The sequence below is a fragment of the Fistularia commersonii genome, chromosome 21 (assembly GCF_037954325.1).
Source record: "Fistularia commersonii isolate RoL2024-O1a breed Wild chromosome 21, RoL_Fcom_v1.0, whole genome shotgun sequence".
NCBI classification, from domain to species: domain Eukaryota; kingdom Metazoa; phylum Chordata; class Actinopteri; order Syngnathiformes; family Fistulariidae; genus Fistularia; species Fistularia commersonii.
The window spans coordinates 15,491,829-15,518,185 of NC_141304.1; the positions used below are offsets into that span (position 1 = coordinate 15,491,829).

The following is a 26,357-nucleotide window of genomic DNA, read 5'->3' on the forward strand; positions in this document are numbered from 1 at the left end:
AAGATAATGGACTCTGGACTTCTTCTGAGCAATAAAAAATTGTTTTTATTTAGTCTAAACTCAGAGCGTCACGTCCGGTGGTGGAGTTGTTGCCTCTCGTACGCCGGGCGTAGCCATGTTCACCCTGCAGCTCCTGTCCTTCTTTCGTTTGGTCAAAAACAAAAACTGTGCAATATTTCATTTCACTGTGCAATATTCAGAACTGTGCAATATTTCATTTCATAACAGCTACACTACAATTTTTCCTTTTATCATACGATTGTGCACTCCTCACCTCACTTGTTACTAAGACACTTATAGTTTAATCACTTGTTTACTAAGATACTTTATAGTTTCACTGAGACACTTTATAGTCTATAGTTTATTTTTATTTCTAATTCTGCCTTTTTCTTTTTATTATTTATTACTGTTATATTTTCTGTAACTCTGGCACAACAATTTCCTTCGGGATTAATAAAGTTGTTCTTATCTTATCTTATCTTATCTTATCTTATCTTCTTTCCAGTACGACAGCGATCTGAGGCAAAGAGAGCTGGAGGAGGACAAAAGAGAAGAGCTGCAACATCTTATACAAAAGAGCAAAAATGAACAAAGTGAGTAAAAACATGTCCCCCCCCCTTCCACCCCAATTATGTTTTTCACAAATGCAGGAAAAAGCTTGGACCGACACTGAAAAATGTTAAAATTCCGGGCCAAACCTTTTTGTCTAAATTATTATGGATGCGGAAAAGCAGAATGCAAACGTGAAGATGTTTCTTTGCATTCAAAGACGCATCTTATCGGCTTCAGATTGTTTGACCGTCACTGTGTCGTTCTCTAAAAAAGGGGGTTTCCAGCAGAACTCTGAACATCATTCTGTGTTTTCAAGGAAGCCGTATTTCCAACCAACCAGCGATCTCGTTTCAATATGAGCTGGGTTATTTTTTTTTTTTTTGGTGTGTTTTTTTCCACTCCATAGGGGAAAAGAAGAAACCGAATGGTAGACGACCGTCTTCAGCTCTCTGTTACTGAAGAACCTGCAATATCACATCAAACTTATGCCATTGTGTCCCCTCACCCACATTTCTGTCACTGACCTCTATGTGTGTGTGTGTGTGTGTGTGTGTGTGTGTGTGACACTACTCACCCAACTTCTCCTTTTGGTTTCCATTTCAAACCATCTAACTCCACTCCTGTTTTCCCAACCTCTTTTGCTTTTTGGCGAAACGCATCGACATCATCGACATGGTGGTCACGCTCTTGATGGAGCCTCCTTTCCCCCCAGGTGCCGTCGCCAGCCCGCTGGTGAGGCAGAAGCTTCGGCAGCACATCATCATGAAACACCAGCCGGCCCACGACAGACCTGCTACCGGCCACGGCGGCCTCACGCCGCGGTACAGGTGAGCTTTCACTTCCAAACACTTCCTGTTTCTCGTGCAGGGGCGTCACGCTATTTAACTCCTTAATGTTAAATAACTCTGAACGTATCACTCGTTCAAATCCAAAATGTTGCATATGCTTTTGCAGAGATGTAAACAAAACTGATGTTTATTAGCTGCTCTGTTCCGATGCGAGCTTTCACTGCTGCAGAGTTTTTGTGAACACATTCTGCTGCCGTCGCATTTTAGCTTTTAATTCCTAGACAATTTGTTGTCTTTCTGGAAGGCTAACGCTAGCATACTTAGCTCCGTGTCGCTGACGTAGATTGTACTCTTTGAAAAGCGACGCAGCCTCATAACACAAAAGACACACCGCTTTTTCTCCTCCGAGCACAAACATGTTTTGGCCATCACATCTTTCTGGAAACAGCCTTCCAGCTGCAGCAACTTTTCTCTTCCTGGACATTTAAATTTCTCAATTCCACCTGTTGGAAATCACATCGATGTGGATAAACTGCGATCTGATGGCAGGATGTCGTCATTTTGCGGGTAACATGATCACATGATCGGCGTGAATGGTGGGAAATGTAGTTTATGGTCAATGCATACGTTTAATTTTTATTTCAAGATGTTCTTGCAGGCCATAAAATGACTCGGAGGGCCACATTTGGCCCGCTGGCCTTGAGTTTGACTTGTGGTATAAATCGAACTAAATGTAACCGAATGTAAAATAAATGTAACTCCCCCTTAATGTTAAATAACTCGGAATTTATGACTCATTCAAATCCATGCAGTCCCACCCTCCTGGATATTTCGAACATTTCCATCACTTAAATTTCTCAATTCCATTTGTAGATGTGGATTCACTGCGATCTAATGATGCCGTCACTCGGCGAGCCGCGAGTTTGTCACACGTGTTCTAGAGGTTTAAAACGAATCCCGATGTGTTTTTTTTTGGTCTTTTTTTTCGCACCCGAGGTTACCGGTTCAAGACCCGACCCCGAAGCCCGAGCCGCTCCCGTGTGACCAACGCAAAGACGTCCCGCTCCGCAGGACAGGTGAGATACGGCGCCCGAGTCGGGTCAAAATCGCGAGGATCGCCGGTAATTTTCCATTTTGGATCCGTCCCGTGTAATTTGAGTCGGGAGCCGTTCGTTAGAGTTCTTACATTACCTGCCGCAGAATAAAAGGAAGCGTGAGAGAGAGCGAGCCTTACGTGGGGAAGCGCTTCCCGCCGCGATACGTGAACGTCACGTAGCGGCCGGCCTGCAGGGCTGCGGGAGAGACGACCCAGACGGGACAGGGACGATGACAAACAAAGACTCGAAACAGTTGTGTAACGCCGAGGAAGATATGTGTAAAATGAACTGCGTGTGAGCTGAGCAGGTTTCTGACACCTATGAATGACAGCAGGAGCGGCCTTGTCTTCTTATACACACACACACACACACACACTCATCTGTTTTTTTTTCTAAAACCCAGAACAACACTGGGCGCTGTAGATTGTGTGTGTCGTTGTGTTTTATAACATTATGGTTCAATAATATGTGCTGGTTCAGACGTGAGATTATAGATAATATATGAGTATATTTATTTTTGTGTGTGTGTGTGTGTTTGCAGTATCTGAGCCAACTTTGAAGTGGAAGCTGAAGAAGCTGATCAGCACCAGGCCCAACCCGCTGCACCGCAAGATCAGCGCCCCCCCCGACATCAAGCACAGGACCGAAAACCTGGGTAGAGCATCGAGAGCGGCTCGGGAATCCCGTCGGATCGGGAACTTCTCAGCTGATTTTTTTTTTTTTCCCTCTGCCGTGTCGCCCAGATTCGTCCCCCAGCAGCACCCCGGCGTCCGGCTGCAGCTCCCCGAACGACGGCCTCCACGCCAACAACGGGGTCCCCCTGGCACACGAGGTCGGCCCGCGCCTCATAAATACCCGTATTGTCGCCATAAAGTCTGCACATTTACAGGCTTCGCCTTCGGCTGCGTCAAATCGGGCGTCCGCCATCGCCGCGCCACATCCTCACCGCTTCATCCATTCACACGAGTCTCGCTCGAAATCCGTTGTCTATGTTTATCCTTTCGCTATCCTGTTCATTTTTGTTTATTTTTCTCATCTCTGTTTATGTTCCTATTCTCACCCTTGCTGGGTTTTTTTTTTTCCATTCTGTTGTCTTTTCTTCTCCTTGAAGTTGTTGTTTTCTCTGACGTCTATTTATTTGTGGATGTCTTTCGCTATTTTGTAATTGTCTTTCTATTTATATTCATTGCTATCTAACTGTTTCGCCGCTGTGACAAAAAAAAAAAGTTATCTTTTATGAATCTGAGTCCAGAGTTGGACTGGGAGACAGACTTTATTTGTAATTTACATTTCCCTGCATCGGCTCAGAGCACAGCAGGAATATTGACGGGAACAATATATAAAAAAGTAGAATAGTGCACGTTTTATCATATAAATTTCTCAGCCTAACCTAGCATATTCATAGCGTGTAGCTGTCAGCGCTCCTGCTACTGTGAGACCTCCTCTGCTGCACACGGGAGGTGTGACAGTGTGTTTCGTCGCCGTGTAAATGAAATCTACACATGCTTATCGTCACTGCTGTTATTGTTAACGTTATTACAACTCCGCATTCTATGTAAACCATCGCAGTAAGAGTTTCGATTTGGATTTCTTGAGTATGAACTGATTTTATCTGGCGTCTGAGAAGCGGCACGGCGCAAACTCCCTGGAGAGAGCGACGTCTCGCCGAAGTGAAAGTCAACTTTATTGTCAACACTGCCTTACGTTCACGCACACGGAGCGTCGAAGTAGCGTCAGATCTACGGCGCAAATGAACAGAAAATGATCGATCTTTTGTCACGGAGAAGAACGATAGCGGCGATCGCATGAACATCTCACAGGAATTCCACGGAAGTGTGTTTGAGTTGTGTTGAGCGTCCGTTTAGATCCGGCCTGATGCAAAATGAGTATTTTACACGCGACTGCTGGTTTAGTCCGGCAAATGCAAGCACGGAAGTGTCTATTAGTGTATTTTCTACGATAAGTTGTCGGAAATATTGACAGACCTTAAATGATCGGGTGAAAATTAGGTATAAAAAAAAGTGCGCCTTCTGCATGACCTCATCTCGGGTGCGACCCGGATATTCATGGCGGACGAAGATAGACGGATAAGCGTGTTTTGTGGTTGGAGATCACGGGGTTGAAGTGAATAGTCAACATCCAAAATGTCGACTCTGCGATGCAAAACGCGCTCGTGCCTCGTGGTGGACTCATAAACCACCTCCAGGCGCTGAGGAGAACGTTCGTCCGGCCAAATCGGGCGGTTACGGCTCGGCATCAGTCCCGCCGCCGTTCTGAAAAACAACCGGCGACTGAGTTTGACCCGGGTCACTAATGAGGTTTGAGAAGGTCAGATGTTCTGCTCCTCTGAAGCGCACGTGAGGCGACACGGACGCCGACACAAATCCATCTTCATCTCCCTCCCTCGGGTCGCACAATCACAGAAGGGTTTATCCGTTTTAAATTCATCTTTTATGTCGGGATGTTCGGAAGTCGGCTGGATTTGACTTAGGGTACGGACGCGGTCTCCCGATGACGTGCGCTCTCTGCTCATTTGTCTCAGGCGCATCGACTCCTGCTGACCAACGGGAGGCTCGCCAACTTCACGCTGCCGTCCCAGCCGACCGCCATGCCGAACATCACGGCGGGTTTGCCCGCACAGGTGATCGGCCGATATCGCATGCGCGAACAGAAGACAAAGTGATCCTGAACTCCGTCCGACCCCGAAACGACTCCCTCGCTTTTTATTTCCGTTCGACGAAATCACAAGCGGCGTGTGATCGTCAGCCCCGGGCAACGCTTTGGTTTTTTTTTTTTTGTAATTTTTTGTTATTTGGACGGTTTGAGGATCGAGTTCCGAGTTCTCGCAAATGAGGGAAATCAACGAAGGCTCTGCTGCCGCGGCGCACCGACTTACAGACCGTTTGCTTACCGACCAAAACGATCTGCAGACAGCAGAAAAAATCCACTGGATTTAAAAAAAAATAAAAATAAAAAATCATTATTGTTTTTTTCCCCCCTGCCGGGAGAATAACCTCAGTTTAATTTTCCGGGAGCTTAAAGTCTAATTGTGTTTCCCTCTGGAGAGTTCTCTCCGTCCCGAGCGTGAATCCGGCCGTCACGTAGTTTAGCGAGCGTAACGTTTCTCTCAGCGCTAAATTGAATTCTCTGCCTTTTTCTCTATGGAGGGAAATTTGAACCCCGTGTTGACCCGGCTAAAAATAACAAAATAAATCCATGTGTACATATACAGGCCGCAATTTACTTTAAGCAGCAGGTGTCCACGTTGGAAGATGGGATATTTTTAATTTTTTAACTTTAAACTCATAGCGGTAAGATCCACAAAACTGGAAATCCTTTTTCCAAAACAGTGGCTGTAACAATAAAAAAGATGAATAAGAAGTAACACCAGGAAAAGTCCATCCGTTATTTATCCCCGCTTTCTATCCTCCCGCGCGCTAAAACCGTTAAAGTCGTCTTCTTTTCTGTCGGATTCGGACGGTCTTAGAACTTCCCGGTCGTGTCGTCGGTCCGATGTGACGAGACCAGATGTTTTGGCCCCAAAAAATCCATCAATCGTTTCAGCCTCCGTCTTCAAAGAGTGTGAAAGAAGTAGTTAAATGACTAAAAGGTCAAAAAATATCCCCTTTTTTGTGTTTACACCGTTGACCCAGCGCCGTAACTCTGTTTTCCGACCGACTTTTATAGGGAAAAACAAATTACCGCAAACCCATGACTCAGTCAGTTGACCGCTCGCTCCAGAACTCTTCGAAAGCGTTCCTTTCCGAGTTGACTCCGACTCCCGGAAGCTTCCGGCGTGGGTGCGACGCTCCCGCTGACCCCCCCCTCCCGGCTTCTGCTCTGTTTCCAGGCCCACCTGCGAGTCGCCCGGCCCCTGGCCGCCTCCGGCCTGCCCGACGTCTGCCTCCCGCTGGACGTGAGCGCCCAAACCCTGGCGCAGCGGCTGCAGCCCGTCATCGTGCTGGAGCCGCACACCGGCCTCGTGCACTCGCAGCTTGTCCCGCAGGAACTGGGTAAAAAAACGCCAACGCAGAAAAACAACGCAATTTAACTCCGAGTCAATCACACGTGTGTGGAATCAGACTTAGGAAGCGACACGGATTGATTTGATGTGTTATAAGGAGGTTACATCAACACGGGAGCAACGCGTCGCGTGTTTTTTCACTTTTGTTCGGAGTCCAGACCTGCATGAAGTCATATACACTGCTCAAAAAAATAAAGGGAACACTTAAAAAACACATCCTAGATCTAAAGGAATGAAATATTCTGATGAAATACTTTGCTCTTTACACAGTTGAATGTGCTGACAACAAAATCACACAAAAATGATCAATGGAAATCAATTGTATCAACCCACGGAGGTCTGGATTAGGAATCACACTCCAAATTAAAGTGTAAAAACAAACTCCGGGCTGATCCAACTTTGATGTAATGTCCTTAAAACAAGTCAAAATGAATGTGTGTTGCTTCCTGAGTGGACACTATGATTTCACACAAGTGGGATTGACTTGGAGTTACATTGTGTTGTTCAAGTGTTCCCTTTATTTTTTGGAGCAGTATATTTCATTTCCATGCATCGTTTTGGTGGGATTTTGTTTGTCAGCACATTCAACTGTGTCAAGAACAACTAACTCGTTAGAATATTTCATTCATTCACATCAAAGATGTGTTATTTCAGTGTTCCCTTTATTCTATGACGACATCCTGTACAACAACCCAAAATTAAAAAGAGATGCGATCCGTTAAGCAGCCGGGAAAAACAAAAAATATAAATCAGCGCTCTAGATTTTTTTTAACCATTTTAAAAATAATGTGATCAGAAATGATGCGGCTCCCTGTGGCTTTTGAAAATAAGTAACAGGTATTCAATTAAAATGTATTTTATTTAAATAATATTATTTTCATTTTTAAATTTGAACATGAAGGCCATCTTGTAACATCTAAATAAAATCAATCTATCAGACTTTTTAATATTCAAATCTTTGTACTTTTCAAGACCTTAAAACACTTTATAGCCTTGACTTTGACACTTTTTAGTTTTATTTGTATTTCTTATTCTCCCTCCTTCCTACTTTTATTTATTATTGTTATGTTTTACTTGAAACTCTGGCACAACTATTTCCTTCGGGATAAATAAATTTGTTCTTATTCTTATTTAAGTTCGGCTCAGTTAAGTAACCTTCAACGCAGCGTCGTGTCAGGTTGAAGGCGGTCGGCGTCCTTTTGCATGCAGAAATGCCATTTATTTTCTCTGCAGGTGTAAAAAAAAAAATGCAACAAGTTTCATTGCTACATAGCTTAAAGGCAAAAAAAATCATTCATTCATTCATTTTAAATTCCAAAAGGGTCGTGTGGCTCCCGGTGTTTTCTTTGAGCGTGAGGCCGCCGACCCCTGGCGTAGCTTCGCCATCCCGACTCTCCTGAAAGAGCCGTTCTGCACGGCAGCGCGTCGGCATATCTCTCAAAACAAAACCTCTCCTTACTTTTTTACAAAACTCCGGCTGGTGGAAACGACATCCTGAGTTGCACAACCTCTGAACAATAGGGATAGAACATCGTCGTGATCTCCAGAAATACTTGTACATCCTTGTCTATCTGCTCGCACGAAGCAACACAAAAGTCTCGTCTCGCCGGCAAAAAAAATCTCTCTTTTTCGGATTTTTCCAGGAACATTCCAGCTGCTGTTGCTCAATTAAACGCTGGACGCCGGGTGCAATTTTGCTGATTTATGGTTTTCGTTTTTGTACCGATTTTCTTTTGCAATATCAAAGCGGCGGTGCGACTCATCCTTCTCACAGGGCGGATGCAGATCCACGTCTCCGGGTGGCCGGTGGCGCCCTCTAGTGGCAAAACACTCTTACGCACCGTGCACTCGCGATGCATGAAAATATAAAATCCAGCATTCAGCGCATCTGCGTGTCCGATCTTAATATCGTGACCTCCTTGTCTTCTGTTCTCCCCCAGTTAAAAGTTTGAGCTCCGTTCCTCTGCGGCAGCACCAGCACCAGCACCTGTCGCCCCCCGGCAGAAGGGAAGGCGTCCTGGCCTTCTCCTCCCACAGACCCTTGGAAAGAACTCGCTCGGAGCCTCCGCCCTACAGTCACTCGCCTTTCCTCCTGCACGCCGGCCATCACTCGCACGCGCAGCACCAGCTGCTCCAGCAGTGCCACAAGAGCAGCTTGGAGAGGTTTAAGATGATTTCCCCCGTCAACAAGGTGAGAAGAATCGTAGAATCGGACTTATGAGGGCGATCGTCGCTTTCGTTCGTCGGTTCTTGAATGTCGCTGCCGCGCCGGGGTTGTTTGACACCTTCGTACTAGAACAGCGGTTCTTCACCTTGTTGGAGGTACTGAACCCCACCTGTTTTACATGCGCATTCACCGAACCCTTCTTTATTGGTTGGAGGATCGTTTCGTTGATGGGTACAAAGAACAGGCAGAGGAGCCTTTTCATGGAATCTGGCTCCCTTCACCTTGAATCCAGCAAGCGCTATGTTCTTGTAGTTCCCATCTCCATGCAGCTGAAGGAAGCCTTCCCTTAGTTTTGCCGGTGCTTGACTAGAATTGCTCATCTCGTCTTTGCAAATCACGCAGTTAGGACATCGATTCCAATCACGTTCCGTCATACATGTGAATCCGTATTGTACGTGTTCTTCCGACCGCTTTCTTTTTTTGCCCGACATAATTAGCATGAAGGGATTAAGATATTAAGAAAGAAATCACATGACGTACCATCACGACAGTCACAAGTTACTACAACTGAGCGCGCCAAAATCCCCGCGGCACGGATAGGCCGAGCTATGTAGCGTGATCACCTGCGGCCGGTGATGTCATCACCAATGTGTGTCTTGACCTCCGCCGAACCCCTGGGGTTCCATCGAACCCAGGTTAAGAACCACTGTACTAGAATAAAGTGTAATTGCACGAGAGATAATGAAACAAACGGAAGCTACGATGAAGCGTTCGGCGTCACGATTTCCCACCCGCTTCCAAAACGTGCTCGTTGTAAACATTAATCCCGACTTCCTCATTTTGATCGGCACGCGTTGTTTTATTTATTTTTGTTTTGTGGGTAAAGCGTGCTTCCGAGTTAACGTCGCCGGTCAATAAAAATCTAGCATTTCATTTTTTCAGGATCAATCGGTTCAGTCGGTCACAACATTTTTATCGTTTAAATGAGGATTGATTTTTTTTTTTTAATTTCAGGCAAATTGATGCACTTTATATCTTTTCTGTTACAGACTAGAAAACTCTGTTGATAAAGTTAATCTTTGTTGCAAGTCGATCTGTATTTACATATAGACAAATGGTATATTTCTAGTTAAATGTTGTCTTTTTCGTGACAGAAAATAATTGAGAATCACTTGTTGAGTCGTAAACAACATGTAATTCCTGCTGTTTATGTTTAGCTGAGTAAGTCCGTGGAGAAGGCCCGCCTGACGCAGATCCCGTCAGAGGACATGGACCTGGAGGAGATCGGCTCGGGGTCGGGGTCCGGGTCCGGGTCCGGGTCGGGTCCGGGGTCGGCGTGCGGCTCGGAGCCCGGCTCGGTGAGCGAGGAGCGCTACCGCCGCAGACAGAGCAACGCCAGCACCGACTCCGTGTACGACACCGAATCCACTACCTCTTCATACGAGAGCCTGATCGAGACCCCGCACTCTGTCAGCCAGGTAAGGGGAGGTCTCACACACACACACACACACACACACACACACACACGCATGCATTCAAGAAATATTCATCACAAATTTCAAAGGGAAACTTCCTTCAATATGTGATTGTGATTTAATCCTGATAAAAAAGTGAAATCTCTAGAGTTTTGTTGCACACAATTCTGGAAAAACAGTTTAAAATAAGATAAGATAAGATTATACTTTATTGATCCCCATTGGGGAAGTTTGTTTGTCACTGAAGCACAGCAATAACAATATCAATGAATATAAATAGAAGAGACAAATAAAAGGGCAAAGACAGTAACAAGGATTGGAACTGAAAACAGAATGACAACATTTAAAAAAAAAACTCACTAAAATATAAAAGAAGATGGACGGATAAAAACTGATATCCTTTTATATCAACAATGACAATGTCGCATCGATTTTGACCGTTTTCATAATGACGAAACAATGATGTGAAGTGAAGATGTCTTTTTTTTCTCCTTATTAGTCTCAGCCCAGTCAGATCCTGCTCATTTTTGTTTATTTATTCTTTTTTTATCATTGCTATTGTCACTCTGTTTATGTTGTTGTTTGTCTATTTTCACCCTGACGTGACGTCTCCCTCCCATTCTGTTGTCCATTCTGATCCTTAACGCTGTTGCTCTTGTTCTCTCTTTTGCTATATTCTAATTGTCTCTATTTATATTCATATTTATTGACATTATCACTCTTAAGCTGTTGTGACAGAAGAATTTCCCCCATTGGGATCAATAAGGTTTATCTGAAGATAAAACTGAACGTGTTCAAAGATTTTCAACACGCGCCGCTTTGACGGGTTCCTCCCTCTTCAAGGAAAGCGCCGTTAAATTGACCGAGTAATTAGCGGTTTCAAGTTTTCTGGAGCGGGGCGGCCCGAGTGAGAAGGTGCAGAGTTTCACGCCGCCAATCCCAAACTGGAGACGGCGTGTTTGGAAGCGCTTCTCGGTCGAGAAGCCGCTCCAAATTCGCTTCTCGGATCAGATCCCGGATCCCGTGCGTGTTTTTCCGCCGACTCCCTGTCGAAAGAGTACGATAACAACACAAAAATACAGACGAGGGCGCGATCGACGTTGGCATTTATCAAATTTGAGGTCATTCCCTTCACAGCGGCAGGTGATCCATCGCCCCGGATTCCAGCTGGACTCCCTGCCGGTTCTGATCTGGCAGCACCAGCCTCTCGCCCGGACCCAGTCCTCGCCGGCCTCCACCTCCATACCGCCGCCGAGCGTCCCCTCGCTGTCGCTGTCCAGCCCGGCCGCCGAGACCAACCCGCGCCTCACCACAGGTCGGGGCGGCGCTTACAACTCGGGACGGGGCGGAAGCCGGAGGGCGAAGGGGGGACGGCGAGGTCCGAGAGAGGAGACGGTGAAAATGTCTTGTGTTCAGGTCTGGTTTACGACGCTCAGATGCAGAAGCACGAGTGCACCTGCGGGGACAACAGCTGCCATCCCGAGCACGCCGGCAGGGTGCAGAGCATCTGGTCCAGGCTGCACGAAAGAGGTCTCAGGAGCCAGTGCGAGGTGCCACACACACACACACACACACACACACACACCAATGCACGTGGTCATAGGAACCTTTTGTGGAGGGTTTCCCAAAGTGAAGAGCGTGTCGCTGCATGTCTCTTAAGTGATGAAGCGCTACGAATGCGCTTTCTTTGGATCGGGCAGCAGGGGGCGACGTGTGTGCTTGGCATGGCGAGTTTCTGCGAGGGAAGCGTCCGTCCGACCGTCCCGGTGGCGCTCAGCTCTCACTCCATTAATAACTTGAGTAAATGCTTGTGGTGCAGAAGGTCTCCTTCAAGGTGCACCAGGATCTGCGCTGATGCAACCTGATTCTCAATTTGTAATTTAGGTATCAATTCAAGGCTCTCCGCTGGGGTGGGGGGGGGCTGAAGAAGAGAATAAGATTGTAAATGAATTGGAGTGTCGCCACACACACACACACACACACACACACGCGAGAGGAGCGAATTATGAGTCCATAAACCGATGGGCGACACTTGCTGAGTCCACTTCTTTTACAGTTTACGATTTACTTATTAAACACCTGTATAATGAATGTACAGTGGCAGATGCAATCATTTTGGAGTCATTATTTTTGACGACTGTGGCGCTCTCGCATGTGTGTGTGTGTGTGTGCAGCGTATCCGCAGCAGGAAGGCCACTCTGGAAGAGCTGCAGTCGGTCCATTCGGAAAAACACGTGATGCTTTACGGCACGAACCCTCTCAACCGACTCAAGCCGGATAACCCCAAGCTGGCCGGTAGGATCGATAACCGTCATCGTCGTCGTCGTGGTAATAAATGACAATTGTTTAATCGCACGAATCATGTCTCGCAGGAATCTTATCTCAAAGGGTCGTCGTGATGCTGCCGTGCGGAGGAGTCGGGGTCAGTTTTACACAAACACACGTCGCCCCCTTAAAAACACTCGCCGCGCTGGAATTTTTCCACTTGTCTAATTGCGTCAGTGAGCGGCAAATATTATATGGCCCATTATGCCTCATTACACAATTAAGCTAATAGCGCTACAAATTTCTACTTATAAAATGCTATTGTTTTTGGCCGAGGAATCAAAGGCGGCATCAAGGTGACCGATGGGAGGAAGGCGGGAGGAACGCGGCCTCGTTCCAGGGAAACCGGGATATATTTAGAGGGATGTGGCGCGAAGGGAGATAAAGAAAAATACGGCGAACTGGAAGAATGAAACCAAACCGACGGAGGCGAAAAGAGGCCCCGCTTCCCCTTTGATAAAGCCGGGAACAGATGATGCCCATCAGAAGAGACCAGAATGGGAGCGGGGAGTGGAAAAGGACGGTGGATCGGAGGTGGAGAGCGGAGGATGAGGAGGAGGAGGGGAAGAAGACGAAGAGGGGGGCGGGTGTCAGTTGATAAGACGACTGATCTGCCTGGATTTCCGGCCCATGACCGTGCTTGTGAACAGGGTTATTGGAACAAGATGGTAAAGTCAGTGATAAAAGAAATTCCTGTGATTTCATTGTCCCACCGTGGCACATTCCCAGAAATGAGAGGTTAAGAGAGAGAAACTCAAGACTTGGTTCATGCAGAGGATGGATGCAACAAAGGAGAAGTTCTTTTTTTTTTTTAAGTAACCTGTTATATTTCTGCTATCCGACCGTTCAAAGTCTTCTATCCTGGGGGAAGTTCACGCCTTCAAGGGTTCCTTAACCGTGAAACTCCCCGTTCTTCGTCTCCACGAGCTAGTCGAAGCTTGCGAAACTAGCAATCGACCTTCCTTCCGCTCGCACTTTAACGTCCCACCGGCGTCACCCAACTTGTAATTCACCCCTTCACATCAAAATGACGTGAATTTGAATGACGAACGTAACGTTTGTAAATCCTCACCGACAGAATCCTTCACTCCGACAGGCTCCCGGTGAGCCCGGCTCAGATAAATCCTGATTTCGATTTCAATTGACAAAAGATGTTGGAAGCGTCCCCGTCATTAAGCGTCTCCGCTGAGAGAAGGAACTGTTTACTCGGCGAGAGGAAAATAACAGGTTGTCGCTGGGTTTTTTTTCAAACGGCGAGCTAATAAAAGTCTTCTTTATTTTCCCGACAGGTAGACATTGACACGATCTGGAACGAGCTTCACACGTCGGCGGCGTCGCGTATCGCGGCCGGCTGCGTCACAGACCTGGCCCTGAAGGTCTCACAAGGAGAGCTGAAGGTGCGTCCTCGCTTGAGATGATTTATGTGACATAGAAAACCCAAAACGGCGTCTCGCTAGCGTGACGCTTCGAGCAAAACGTAGCCTCGTCCTCAGACGCTTCCCGGAGATGTTTGTCCTTTGAATGATGATGCTCCTTTTCTTTTTGGAGCGCTTTGAGTTTGCCGATTTCTTCAAAACTCTACTTTGTCGACTTGTTTTTGGCCCGTTTTTCTTTTCCAGCAGACATTTTCAATCACGGTCCATCCATCGATTCAGGCGGGATTTTTCTTTTTGTGTGAAAATCAGGCCCGTCCTTCATGCTTTTGAATTTCCTTCTCTTTTTCCATGTAAAGTGGACCCTCACTTTTCACATGAGTTCCAAGTGAAAAGTGAATTTCCGCTTAGAGACGTGATGGTTTTGATGGTATTTACAGATATATTGACCTCCGATGCTTTAGTGCGGTGTTTTTTTTCCCGGTTGAAAATGATTTTATGAAGCGCCGCGGTTCCGTCCGTCAAGTTGTGGACCGACCGAACCCGATCTCTGCGATTTCTTCCTCTTCTTGTCGCTTCTCTTCCTCTTCCTCGTCCATCAACCGATCCGAATGTCGGCCTATGAAGCCGTCGATCTCCGGCAAAGGAGATCTCGTCTTTTATTTATTCTATAAAATCAATTTTAGTTTATTTTTCTACGTTTTTTTTCTTCTTCGGCCCGAGTATGGGTAATTCAAAAAATTCAAACACTGCAAAAAAAACACAAAAGAGCGATAAATCGCAAGAACCGAATGACAGAAAAAAGCGAGGCTCCACTGGAGACGCTTCCTGTCGTGGATTTGCATGAACAGTAACACAGAGGTTCTCCGATTGTCACTGGCGATTGTCACAGATGCTGCACAGATATGGAAAGTACACAAGTGTGTGTTTGTGTGTGTGTGAGGGTGAGCTGTGTGTCCAAGTCAACTCATTTTCAATTCCTTTCTTTCCTTTCATTTTAAAGCCGTCACTTTCGATTGGAGCTGATATCAAACCCAAAGGAGGTCAAAGAGCGGAGGACGATTGTAAAAACTAGAAATAAGTGTCGGAGGTGCAATTGTCAAGTTTACGGAGGTTTATTTCGGCTATTTTCTCCAAAAACACAAACCCGCAACACCGAAGCCAGATGGAAGTTTAACCATCTAAACCCTTTGGATGGACGTCTGCGATGTGAAAGGTGTTAAGGGTGTTTGTTCTCTTCACACAGAACGGCTTTGCAGTGGTGAGGCCCCCCGGACACCACGCAAGCCACTCCTCTCCTTTGTAAGTGCAGCACACACACACACACACACACACACACACACACACATACACACACACACAAAGAAAGAGCTGCAAAATGTCCCAGAGAGTGAGTTTCTGTTTCATATTGTGTGGTGTGTCTGTGTGTGTGTGCCTGTGTGTGTGTGTGTGCTACCTGAGGGCTTTCATGGTACCGGGCAAAGAACTTTACGTGCGCGCTGGAGTGTGCATGCTGCATTGCTGTGTGCGCGCACATGTGTGTGTGTGTGTGCATGTGGTTTTGTGACATTCTTTGATATGACACGTTAGCCAAGAGAGCATTCAGATGGAATTGTGTGTGTGTGTGTGTGTGTGTGTGTGTGTGTGTGTGCAGTGAATGTCACCAGTTATTTATGATATGATTGACTTTTCTTTATGAGCAGAATTTGGAGAGGACAGATAAAATACTGTCCACGGGCACACACACAAACACTTTGACTTTATGACCTGCGCTGACATCAGCATTCCTCTGTTGTTTGTCATACATCAACTCCATTTTTTTATTTTTTACTTCTCCCGTAGTGTGTGTGTGTGTGTGTGTGTGGGGGAACCGCCGCCGTGTTCTGAGTCTGTCTCTCAGAATCGTCTCCGCCGTCCCGTGAGACGTTCTCGGGGCTATCATTTTGTTCGTGGCGTGATTTTTATGATTTAATTTCAGTGATAAATAGACGTCCCCGTTGCCATGAATCCTTGAAGAGTTTGTATTTCTCACGAGCGCGTTGTTTTTTTTTTTGTGTGTGTTTTTTTTTCAGACACGGCATGATGTTCTGATATAAATAACATTTTTTGGTCGGTCGGTAATGGATGAAATACCCCCCCCCCCCAAAAAAAAGAAAAGAAAAAAAATGAATTTCTTGCATTCATTTGTCAAAAAGTGACTCCAGAGGATGCAGGTTAAGAGGTTCCTGCCATGTGGACGGCGGAGAGAAGGTCTGACTGTCACAACCTGGACCGAATTGTGGCCACATGTCTTCTTTTGTCTTGTTTTGTTCGGTGTCGGCGTTTCTTCGAACCCCTTTGGTCGACGCGGTGGTGCTTTAATACTGATTTACTGAAGATGTCCCGGTAAACAAGCGTCCGCTCTGCTGTTTGTCCACAGGGGCTTCTGTTTCTTCAACTCCGTCGCCATCGCCGCCAAGCAGCTCCAGCTCAAGCTCAACGTCGGCAGGATCCTGATCGTGGACTGGGTGAGTACGTGCACACACACACACACACGTGCGCGGGCTTGCAAATGAAATAAACGAGGGCCTCCAGAAGCCGAGGGGGCCCCGTCTAGTAGCGCGATTGATTGAAATCCCGTTATCTCTGGGCTCCATGTGTGATCTGCCGCACATGTTCGCAGCAGACGGGGAGCCGCACGCCGTCACGTGCACTCACACGCGCGGATCGGGGATATCACACGTGTGATTTGTTAGCGTGTCGGCTGAAAAAACGTCCTAACCTGTCCTGCGATTGTTTTTCAGGATGTTCACCATGGCAACGGTACCCAGGAAGCCTTCTACAACGACCCCAGCGTCCTCTACATCTCGCTGCATCGCTATGACAACGGAAATTTCTTCCCCGGCAGCGGACATCCCAGCGAGGTAGCCCTGCAAACAGCACCGCGTTATCGGTGTCACGGGCCCGAGATCGCCTTCTCGCTTTGTGCTCGGTAAACCTTGAAGTCAGATCGTAATTACCTAGAAGGAACGCCGAGTCCAAATGTTTCCTGTGTTTTGGTGCAAAGGAGAACAAATGGTCAAAATCTTTCTATGTAATGAACTTTTCATTTAAAAACTACGTGACAGCAGCCTGGGATTCATGAAGAGAAATAAGTGCAATTTCAAGTTCTCATGCATTTTGTTGGACAGTAAACCCTTGTTTTTCGCGGGGTTACGTTCCAAAAAGAACTCGTGATAGGCAAAATTCTGTGAGGTTTATTTTTCTTACAATTATCATACAATTAAATACGCTATTATACATCGAAAAGAAAGGACAAACCATTTTACAGGCTCAATCATTTGTTTCACAAATAAAAGTACTGTACTTTAGAAATGTTTTTTTCAACAAATAACTTCTGTACTGTACCGTCAAATAATGATTTTAATCATCAATGTGAACAGAAGGCTTCAAATTGCGGAGATTAGCGCCGCCCACCGCCACCTTATTGCTGCTGCCAAACTTATCGCTGCTGTCGTCCTTATGTTTTTTTCTTCCTTCTTTATGGAACGGACGGAAGATTCATTCATTCCGTAATGCCGACCTACAGCCGCGTAGCTTTTAGCTTCCCTTAGCATGTCCAGAAGTTTAACTTTATCCGCCATAGATAGCATCTTCCGCTGCCTTTTGGGCCCTTTCGTCGCTCCAGAGCGTTTTGTCAACATTATGGGTTTTAGAGAAACTCGAAATGACGAGAGAATTTGCACGTACGTCATGTAAATTCGGCGAGCTGTTTTACGTACGTGTACGTATTAAACTGCGACGTTATTGACGCACAGGTAGAGAAGAAGCGGAGTGACTTTTTAGCCAATCAGAATGCAGAACACGATGCACCACGCAAATCTGTGAAGTAGCGAAACCGTGAAAAGTAAACCGCGTGATAGCGAGGGATCACTGTATTTTCCGCCATGGCATCCACACAGAGCGCACGTTTCTTATTAACCTCAACAAAGAAATAAGAAGTGGAAAAGCCTTCACTCTTTTCGACATCTTGCCGACGAGGGTGTCGGGTCCGACGGAAAAGCGGGTACATTTCTAACGGGAAGTAAAGATGCTATTTAAAGACCCGGAAGCTGCATTGCTGCCATCAGCTGTAAGTTGTGAGTCACATGGTGTTGTGCCGTGTTGCTAACACTGACTAAAACAGTGCAACCCTAGCGGACAATGTAGGAGCTCCATTTTTGTTTTAAAAAAGCATGACTTTTATGTATTTTTTCAAATTGTTGATTTATTCCACGGGCCGGACTGGACCCCCCTGGCGTGCCAGTACCGGCCCGCAGGCCGTACCTTTGACACCCCTGGTCTTGGGGTTTGCATGTGAATGAATGAATGAATTTCTGCACGTCAGCTCTCCAAGCACCAATCTGAGTTCACGTGTTCACTTTGTGACGAATACCAGGCGCCGTAAATCCAGAAACTTGGACTTTGAGACGGTACTCGGATCAAATTTTCACTGTTTTCGCCCGCCTGGTCGATCCACCGCATCCATTCATGCGTTCACTGAGGTTGAGTTAGAAACTGTGCACGTGAGACACACACAAATAACTCAATATAAAGAGAAAAGTAGGGAAAAAGAAAAAAAAAACATTTACAAAAACAGCTTGTATTTTCTTGATACACCGTCGACCGCTAATCCCCTCCATCTGATAATTACATGATTTCTCTGGGATCTCGTGGAGCTCCGGAGCCTCGTGTTTGGCTTTTAATCGTCAAAAAAGCAAGAATATCTTGGAGCGGGAAATCGGTGAGCAATCTGCATGATTTAGAGCCCAATTACAGCTCGGGTTTGGAGGTGAAAGCTCATTTCCCCGTCGGCCTGCGCTTCGCTCCGGCCAAACGAATTCCAACAGGTCGGTCCGGACCGAGCCGTCACCATGGAGACGCGAGCCCGGCGTCAAATCTCGCGATACGGTTATTCACGCTTTCTCTGGCAGAGCGGTTCTAGTTTTTCGAAAAAACCAAAAAAAAATCGGTTTGAGCAGATGAACGTCTTTCTTTTTTTTTTTTATTTCTATTTCCACGTTCCGGTTTATTGAAGAGGAGCTCGGTGCTTTGAACGGCGGAGCCTCACACCAGGATGTGTACGCTGGGATTGCATGCCTGTGTTTGCATACAGGAAATTGAGATGCCTATGAATCCTGCCTGCGGTCTCACCAGAAACCAAGTGTGATGACAATCCCCTTTCAGATGCGCTGACCCCGATCCACGGCTGCATTCACAGCCCATCGAGCCCCCCCACATCCCCTCGTCGTCTTCTCCCCCCCCGGCAATAATAAGGGTAAAATAGTCAGTGTTTTCCCTTAAAATGCTCTGATGAGGGACGGCACATAAAGCTCTGTGCAGTCTTGGATGTGGCTTTGCCTTAAGTGGCCCCTCAACCTCTGCTGAGCCGTGTGGTAAACCTCTGGAGTCTAACTGTCCCCCATGTAGGTATATAACGCACCATGGGGTAGCGGCGTGATGTCATAGCCATAACACAAAGATGCAGAGCGCCGCACAGTAACCAGCAAAGGCCTAATCCATTCCAGCAACTCTTTAAACATGAAAGGGTGAAAAAGGACAGAAAGGAGCGCAAGATACTTGGAGGAGTAGAAGGAATTGTGGTAGCGTGTATGTGTGTGTGTGTTTGCACATGTGTGTGTGCGTGCACACGCGTGTGCGCGTGGGTACATTACCAGTTGGCAGAGGACAGAAGGCATCATGTGTTTTTCGTTTGGCCTGTGAACATCCCGTCCGCCGAGAGAAGAATAGAGACAGACTCTGCAATGCTCATCAGAATTCTTTCTCTTTCAAGCATCCTCTCACACCCATGAACACACACACACACACACACACACACACACATACATGAAGGAAATTACCACACCTTGCTGCCAAGAGCACGTCAATCAGCCTCCTGACCCTCCCCTCAAACTGACACTTTGACTGATGGCGAAGGGCTGGAAGAACAGCTAAATGGCAGCTAGCAGGACTACAAAGAGAGCGAGAGATCCCGGGACCTCCAAACTCCCCGCTACAAATATGCGAGGTCAAAGCCGGAGAAGCTGCGCGGGCTCGGCTTCGGCCGCGGGGGCCAAACCCTTATATTCCGCCTGGGATGAAATGATGGCTTTGCTGTAAAATGCACACATGGTGAAAGCTGTAAATAATAGCCGCCGGGCCGGCGGATCTCCACCACGCACTTGGGTGGGACGTCGGGAACGGGCGCAATTAGCGGCGGTTCACTCGTTCACAAAGCCACCGTAACGGCAAATTGTGTCAAAATTAAAAAACGGAGACAGGGGTGTCGAGTTAATGGAGCCAGCCGTCTCTCATTTGGGAGTCATAATGTCTCCCTGCTGCCGACGGAAAGAGAGGCCGTGGCTTTCCAACCCCGATTGATATGCAAAAGGACGATTTTCGGGGAACACGCGCTCATTTCATGACAACCGCGATTTTTTTCCCGCAGGTGGGCGTGGGAGCGGGCGAGGGCTTCAACGTCAACATAGGCTGGGCCGGCGGCCTCAACCCCCCCATGGGCGACGCCGAGTACCTGGCCGCCTTCCGGTGAGAACCACGACAACCGCGACCGAACCCGCTCGCTCTTAACGGGTCTGGAAATACTTGTCTCGCCACTTGACAGCAACAGTGTCGGTAAACAGCGACGATAATACCGCCGTCCTTTTTCTTTTTTTACAATCTTGACTTTTCTCAGAATCTGCAACACATATTCAAGTCTGTAAAACTCGACCGCAGCAGCAGAGACGATGTTCCAAATTGTCCCGACAGTGTTTAATGTGCAACTATCCAACAACAGCTTTATAAACCCTAAAAGCTTAAACATCGGCCGGCGCGGACATACGTCGTGATTGTTTGTTCCGGAAACTGCCGAAGGCTCTGCGGAGCTTATTATGTTGTCATGTTGTTTATGAGAGCAATATTACCGAGATCCCGGGGAGGGAAGTCCTCCAAGTTTGACACAAAGGTGAGCAGAAACCGATTTCCGCCCGGGCCGTCGGAGGTCACGGCCGCTGTAAACAGAGGGGAATTACCTGACGTTCGACAGAAGAGCCTGGATTTCAAGGAACTGACTGACGTCAATTTTTTTTGTTTTGTTTTGTTTTCCGCTATAACTGAAGCAACCCGTGCTAGTTGTGATGGGGTTACGGAGATATCTCATAGCATTAGCGTGCGAGCAGTCAACAGGCACAGGTGAGGATTAGTTAGCTAGTTCTCTAACCAGGTAAGACAAGCGCACTTGTCAGACGGCCGGAAGCTAAACGAGCCGTGTTCGTTAGCTCCTGACACAACGCCGGCGTTGAAGACCGCAATTAAAAACACGTAGAATGCGGTGACGAAGCTTCGACGAAACCCGGCAGATAAACATCCCGGCTTCCCTCGCGGACGCACCTTCGCCGTCTCCTCGCGTCCTCCGACCGACGGCCGGACGCGCGGCGGTTGCGGTCTGGGCTGTAATAAAGTCGAGAGCGATTCTGTCAGTAACGCTGGCCCGCCACCAGATGATGAAGACGCTTTTGAGATCCGCCGGGTCCTGCGTGCGGCGCGCTCGCTGGGTGGGCCGCTCGTCAAAGGAAAAATGCTAATGAGGTAACCCGTTCTGGTAAAAGAGAAACCCATAGGCCCGATAGGCGGGCTCGGAAACACTAAGTCCAGTGTTTACTGCAGTTCTGGATGGTAATTAAGGAGCGACCCGGCCTTTCTGAGTCCGCTTTGGGGGACGGCAAGTGTTTTCATGTGTGAAACCTCCTCGGCACCCCGAGAACGTCGGTCGGAAGCTACCTGTCGCCATCGTGCTGCGAGTCCGGTAGCAACCGCACGCCGGGCGTTTATGCCGTTTCGGCGATTCGGAGAGAGAAAATATGAAGGAATTTGCCACCATTTTGTGGATTAACCCATGGGAAGAAATGAAACGACATGCTAAACAGGCGATTTAATGCATGAATTCATGTTTATGCAATCAAGTATCTAGTCCGCCGCCAGCGCCCTAATTCAATTTGAATACTTAATGCGGACGGCTGGGTGTTCCACATCTCCTCCGGACGGAACGGAAAGCCGGCCAGGGGACTGTCGTTCGCGATGTGTATCTGTTTCTGGGTGTGTGACAGTGACGGGGGAAATATTGCGGTTTTCTGGAGCGGCGGCGAGACTCGAGCGCAATCAAGGGAGACCTCGAGCCGTAGGGCGTTCGCGTGGAGCGTCGCGACGCCCTACGGAGGGTTTCGGAGCGTTTGGGGTCGCTCCCGTCTCCGGTAGCGCAACCTGCGCCACCACGGTCAAATGACGGGCGTATATCTGCATACGTGTGTGTGTGTGTGTGTGTGTGTTCATTGCTAGGTGGCTAATGGCAAACTATGAGGAGAGGGGAGTACAGGAGGGGGGCAGGAGTGGAGAAGAAGTGGGGGGTGCATTGTTAGAGAATCCAAAGGCGGTGTAATTAGGCCCAATGGATCCCAGATGGCTGGCTGTCAGTGACGTGAGAAGAGGGACGAGCTCCTAATAGGAACCAGACACACACAAACGCCTTTGAACCGCCGCTGAAAGAGAGAGAGGGAGAATCAAACGCTGCGAAGGGCCGTGTGCTCTTGCTAAATAACTGGCAGCCTGAGAAGAGAGGAAGTGATGAGGAGAGGATCGAAGCATGGAAAGTGCTCTCCTCTGAGCGGGCTGCAGCCGGCCGGCCCCAAATGTCAGGCCTCTCATTTTTATCTGCTTGTGTCATTTGCAGAAACAGCATTTTTTTTTTTTTTTTTTTTCTGGACGCTACCTGCCCCCTAGTTTTACCCGAAGCTGAGCTCTTTTTTTTTTTTTTTTTTTTTTAAAACATCCCCGTGCATTAAATTCAGGAAATGCTTTTTTTTTTTTTTTTTTTCCCCTTTTTCCCCCCCTTTTTCTTTTCCTGCAGCGCTCTGCCTCACATTTGAACAATTGCTCGCATTCACACCTGGGAGCTGCTTCACCCTCTCATTTTGGCCACTTACGACGTCTGGATCGGGAACAGAGATACGGGGCCCGCAATAATTAGTCTTTCATAATTTTAAAGAGGATGTACTTTAACGACACTTACTCTATTTGTTTGTTTTATCTCTTCCCAACGTAATTGAACATTTCTCGTCCCTCTCCACGTGACCTCGTTCACCCGGTCCCGATTAGCGCTTCGGTTTTAGCCGTACGAGCGCGCCGCTTTGTGTTTGCGGCGTCCGTACGAGGTGACGGCTCTCCTCTGCTCCTCAGGGCCGTGGTGATGCCCATCGCTCACCAGTTCACCCCCGACGTGGTGCTGGTGTCGGCCGGCTTCGACGCCGTCGAGGGCCACCCGGCGCCGCTCGGAGGCTACAAGGTCACCGCCAAATGTAAGACCTTATCACACCCACGTGGATGCAGAAAAAACGCATTTCATCACATATACCAAAATAAAGTTCGCAAAAGTGAGTGCCACTGGGGGATGTTACTGACCCGTGTGTGTGTGTGTGTGTGTGTGTGTGTTACTTCATTCAACAGGTTTTGGCTTCCTGACCCGGCAGCTGATGTCTCTGGCCGGGGGTCGCGTCGTCCTGGCTCTGGAGGGCGGACACGACCTGAAGGCCATCTGCGACGCCTCTGAGGCCTGCGTCAGCGCCCTGCTGGGCATGGAGGTGAGATAATCCGCCGAGCACGTGCGCGCGCACGCATTCCGTCATCTCACCGGCGGCTCTGTGTTCCAGGTGGAGCCTCTGTCGCAATCCGTGTTGGACCAGAGGCCCTGTGAAAATGCGGTGCAGTCGCTTCAGAAGGTCATCCAGGTGCAAGGTGAGCGGCGACACGCAGATGCCGCTCGTGTCGGTTTAAATGCGACGTGCAACTGCTTTGCCGCAGAGACGGCTAACAGACGCAAGAAAACAAAGCGTCGCCGCTCGCCTCGTGGTCGCCGCTCGCCGCTCGAATCCGAAATGCCAGACCTTCATGCGCTCTTCTCTCCGGGCGCTGAGGGAGAGAGTATAAGGAAGAATGAATTTAGGGGCAGGAAATTAACATCCCGGACTCAGGAAGTGCATCTCGGTCGTCCTTTCAGAGAGGTATTTTCTACGAGCGGAGCGTATCTGGCTGCCGCTGCTGCCTTTTTCATCGCCGGTGATGAATGAGTCGACCTCGGAACGGCTGTTTGTCAGTTTCAGGACGCCGCGATAGTCTGGAGATGGCTGCCTCTTCCCAGAGGAATTTGATTCACGTGGGGTTTCGCCATATTTCTGTCCTCCCTCGCCGGCCGGCCGCCCTCCGAGCTACCAGACCAAAGAGTCATCTGCGTTTCTGAGAAAAGTCTGCGGTGACGGCTTCTACCGCGCGTGAATGATAGTCTGCGAATCTGCCAGCGCGCAGGTGGTTTGCGGACACACGCGGCGCGTCGGCCGGGACCGACGGCGTGCTTCTGTACGCACGAGTCAGGAACACCCGCGCTAATCGAAAGGTTTAGCGTTAATTCGCGCGGCGGGCGGACGCCTGCTGCCGGCGGACGTCCCATTCAGAGCCCGCGTGTCCGAGCTGCCGTCCGGCGAACGCTTTGAAAGCGCACCACACGCACACGGGTTCATCCGTCCCGACGAAGCTCGGCGCCGCTAGGAGCCTTTTTCCGATGACCGTCCGCTAATCTGGCATCAATAGATTTCCTTTGAAATCGTGCGTCCAAACTGCAGTGCCCCCGCCATTGGAAAACAAAAAGCACAAAAAAAAAAAAAGCTCATCCCTCCCTTGCAAGTGGCCCGCCACCTCCGAGGGAACCGCGGACGTTCGGTGCCAGGAAACGCACAAACAAGCCCAGTTGCGAGACAATAGCCTTGAGCTCGGAGAAAATTGCGCAGAGAATGGGCCGCCTGTGCTCCGACTCGGTTTCCACCGGCAGGAAACCGGAGTCTTATCTGTTTCAGACGGCGAGCGCATTTTCACATCCGTTTTCTTCGAATTTCAGAGCGAGCGGAACCGTTCCGACGGCGCCGCGGGTTCAGCGCTCGCTCGCTCGGGAAGGAGGAGGGACTTTGCGATGGAGGGGATTTTATGTCACCGGTCGGTCGCGGATCCATCGTTTGTGATTAAAAGAGAGCGCGTGGCAACCTCTCGCATCGGAGGGTCGAAATGCGTTTCCCAGGCGACGCTTGGGTTCACCGAGGTGGCACATTTGCTACTAATGGCAGAAAGGCCGGATGTCGAGCGAGTGCGCTAGCGTGCTAGCGTGCTAGCGTGGTAGCGTGCGACGCTTGGACTCGAGATCTCCAGCGGCTGCTGACAGAACGAACTACTCGGGGAGAACGCTTCCAACGGCAGATTCATGTGGCGTCTCGTCCTCTGGTCCTCCGGTTCCTCTGTTTTATCTCGCTAAGTGAGCATCAACCATGAGGATGGCGTGGGAAGAATTGAAATCCCGTCCCGGGATTCATCTAGAAGCGTTTACTTTAAGATCTAACCCTGCCGTTTCGATTGTGAGTGTCCAGAGAAGCTCGAGCGGCGGCTTCAGCTGGAAGTCAAGCCGTTGTATGGAAGCATGAAGTGCGAAATGAAGAGAGAACGGATGAAATAATCAACGAAATAAAGAAATATTTGAAATAAATAGACGTCCGTCGATGATAATCCGCGCAAAATCCGAACGCCTGGCGTGTCGCTACCCTCCACTTCCGCCAGACGCTCGACATCTTATCTCGGCGTTTCAGCCGTCGGCGTCCCTCGTCGCCCCCGCCGTCACTCGTGACTTCCCATCAATCGTGCCGAGCGCTCCTCCTTGACATCCCTGCCTCTCATCCCTCCCTGCAGCCATCCCACACACAGACACACACACTCACGCGGCCGCCCTGGCTCCAATTATCTTCAAACACTTCTCTGGCACACGACCTTCGCAACATCCCCTCCTGATTGCACACAAATGTTATCCCAACCAAATTAGATTAATTAAAAATATTTGCAAAGCCACAAGAATGTTAAGCCCATAATTTAGGCCGGGGGTGAAATATATGTGAATTGCAGGCTCCCATCGCACAGAAAGCCAGAACACACACACACACACACACACACACCGACCGACCGGTTGATTTTATTCCTTCCTCTTCGTCTGAGGGCCGAAGCGTGTCCTGCACGGACAGATTGACTGCGGGTTTACATTTCTGAGATGATCAACATGGATGTGTGACCTCGGGGTGTTTACATTGCAGTCAGCGCTTGTATTCAGATCAAACATCTCCGAGCAGATGATGACACCAAGTAGTGCCTTTTAATAATGCTCTGCAGACACGTTCCCTCAAGGAACCTTCGGGGATGAAAACAATGAAACGGCGACGACTCCGGCCATTGATCTTCCTCCTTCTTCTCTCCATCTGTTCGCCTCCCGAAGCCGAATACTGGCAGAGCGTGAGGGACTCGGCCGACGCGCTGGACCTGTCCTACCTGCAGGCCCAGAGACGACGCCTCCGCCGGGATTCTCACAGCGAGGCCGTCTCCGCCATCGCCTCGCTGTCCATGGAGCCCGACACGTAAGGGCCCCGTCGGGTTTCGCCCGGACGCTCGGCGTCGTCGCGTCCCG

At 48.5% G+C, this 26,357-nt stretch overlaps 1 protein-coding gene across 3 annotated transcripts in view; it reads left to right on the plus strand.

Annotated features, from left to right (window-relative positions):
* LOC147222446 (histone deacetylase 7-like) overlaps window positions 1–26,357 on the plus strand; it is a 44,801-nt gene that overhangs the window by 16,706 nt on the left and 1,738 nt on the right. For 2 of the 3 annotated variants that reach the window (XM_086168855.1, XM_086168854.1), the window contains exons 3-24: window positions 506–593; window positions 1,265–1,379; window positions 2,337–2,416; window positions 2,979–3,092; window positions 3,181–3,269; window positions 4,980–5,078; window positions 6,288–6,450; window positions 8,402–8,652; window positions 9,846–10,106; window positions 11,241–11,418; window positions 11,520–11,653; window positions 12,278–12,398; window positions 12,476–12,525; window positions 13,718–13,825; window positions 15,048–15,103; window positions 16,221–16,308; window positions 16,585–16,704; window positions 20,268–20,365; window positions 23,051–23,169; window positions 23,318–23,451; window positions 23,521–23,605; window positions 26,169–26,307. In XM_086168855.1, coding sequence (XP_086024981.1) covers window positions 506–593; window positions 1,265–1,379; window positions 2,337–2,416; window positions 2,979–3,092; window positions 3,181–3,269; window positions 4,980–5,078; window positions 6,288–6,450; window positions 8,402–8,652; window positions 9,846–10,106; window positions 11,241–11,418; window positions 11,520–11,653; window positions 12,278–12,398; window positions 12,476–12,525; window positions 13,718–13,825; window positions 15,048–15,103; window positions 16,221–16,308; window positions 16,585–16,704; window positions 20,268–20,365; window positions 23,051–23,169; window positions 23,318–23,451; window positions 23,521–23,605; window positions 26,169–26,307 — 2,690 coding nt within the window. The remainder of the gene's footprint in view (window positions 1–505; window positions 594–1,264; window positions 1,380–2,336; window positions 2,417–2,978; window positions 3,093–3,180; window positions 3,270–4,979; window positions 5,079–6,287; window positions 6,451–8,401; window positions 8,653–9,845; window positions 10,107–11,240; window positions 11,419–11,519; window positions 11,654–12,277; window positions 12,399–12,475; window positions 12,526–13,717; window positions 13,826–15,047; window positions 15,104–16,220; window positions 16,309–16,584; window positions 16,705–20,267; window positions 20,366–23,050; window positions 23,170–23,317; window positions 23,452–23,520; window positions 23,606–26,168; window positions 26,308–26,357) is intronic. The other variant, XM_086168856.1, reaches the window with a different exon arrangement.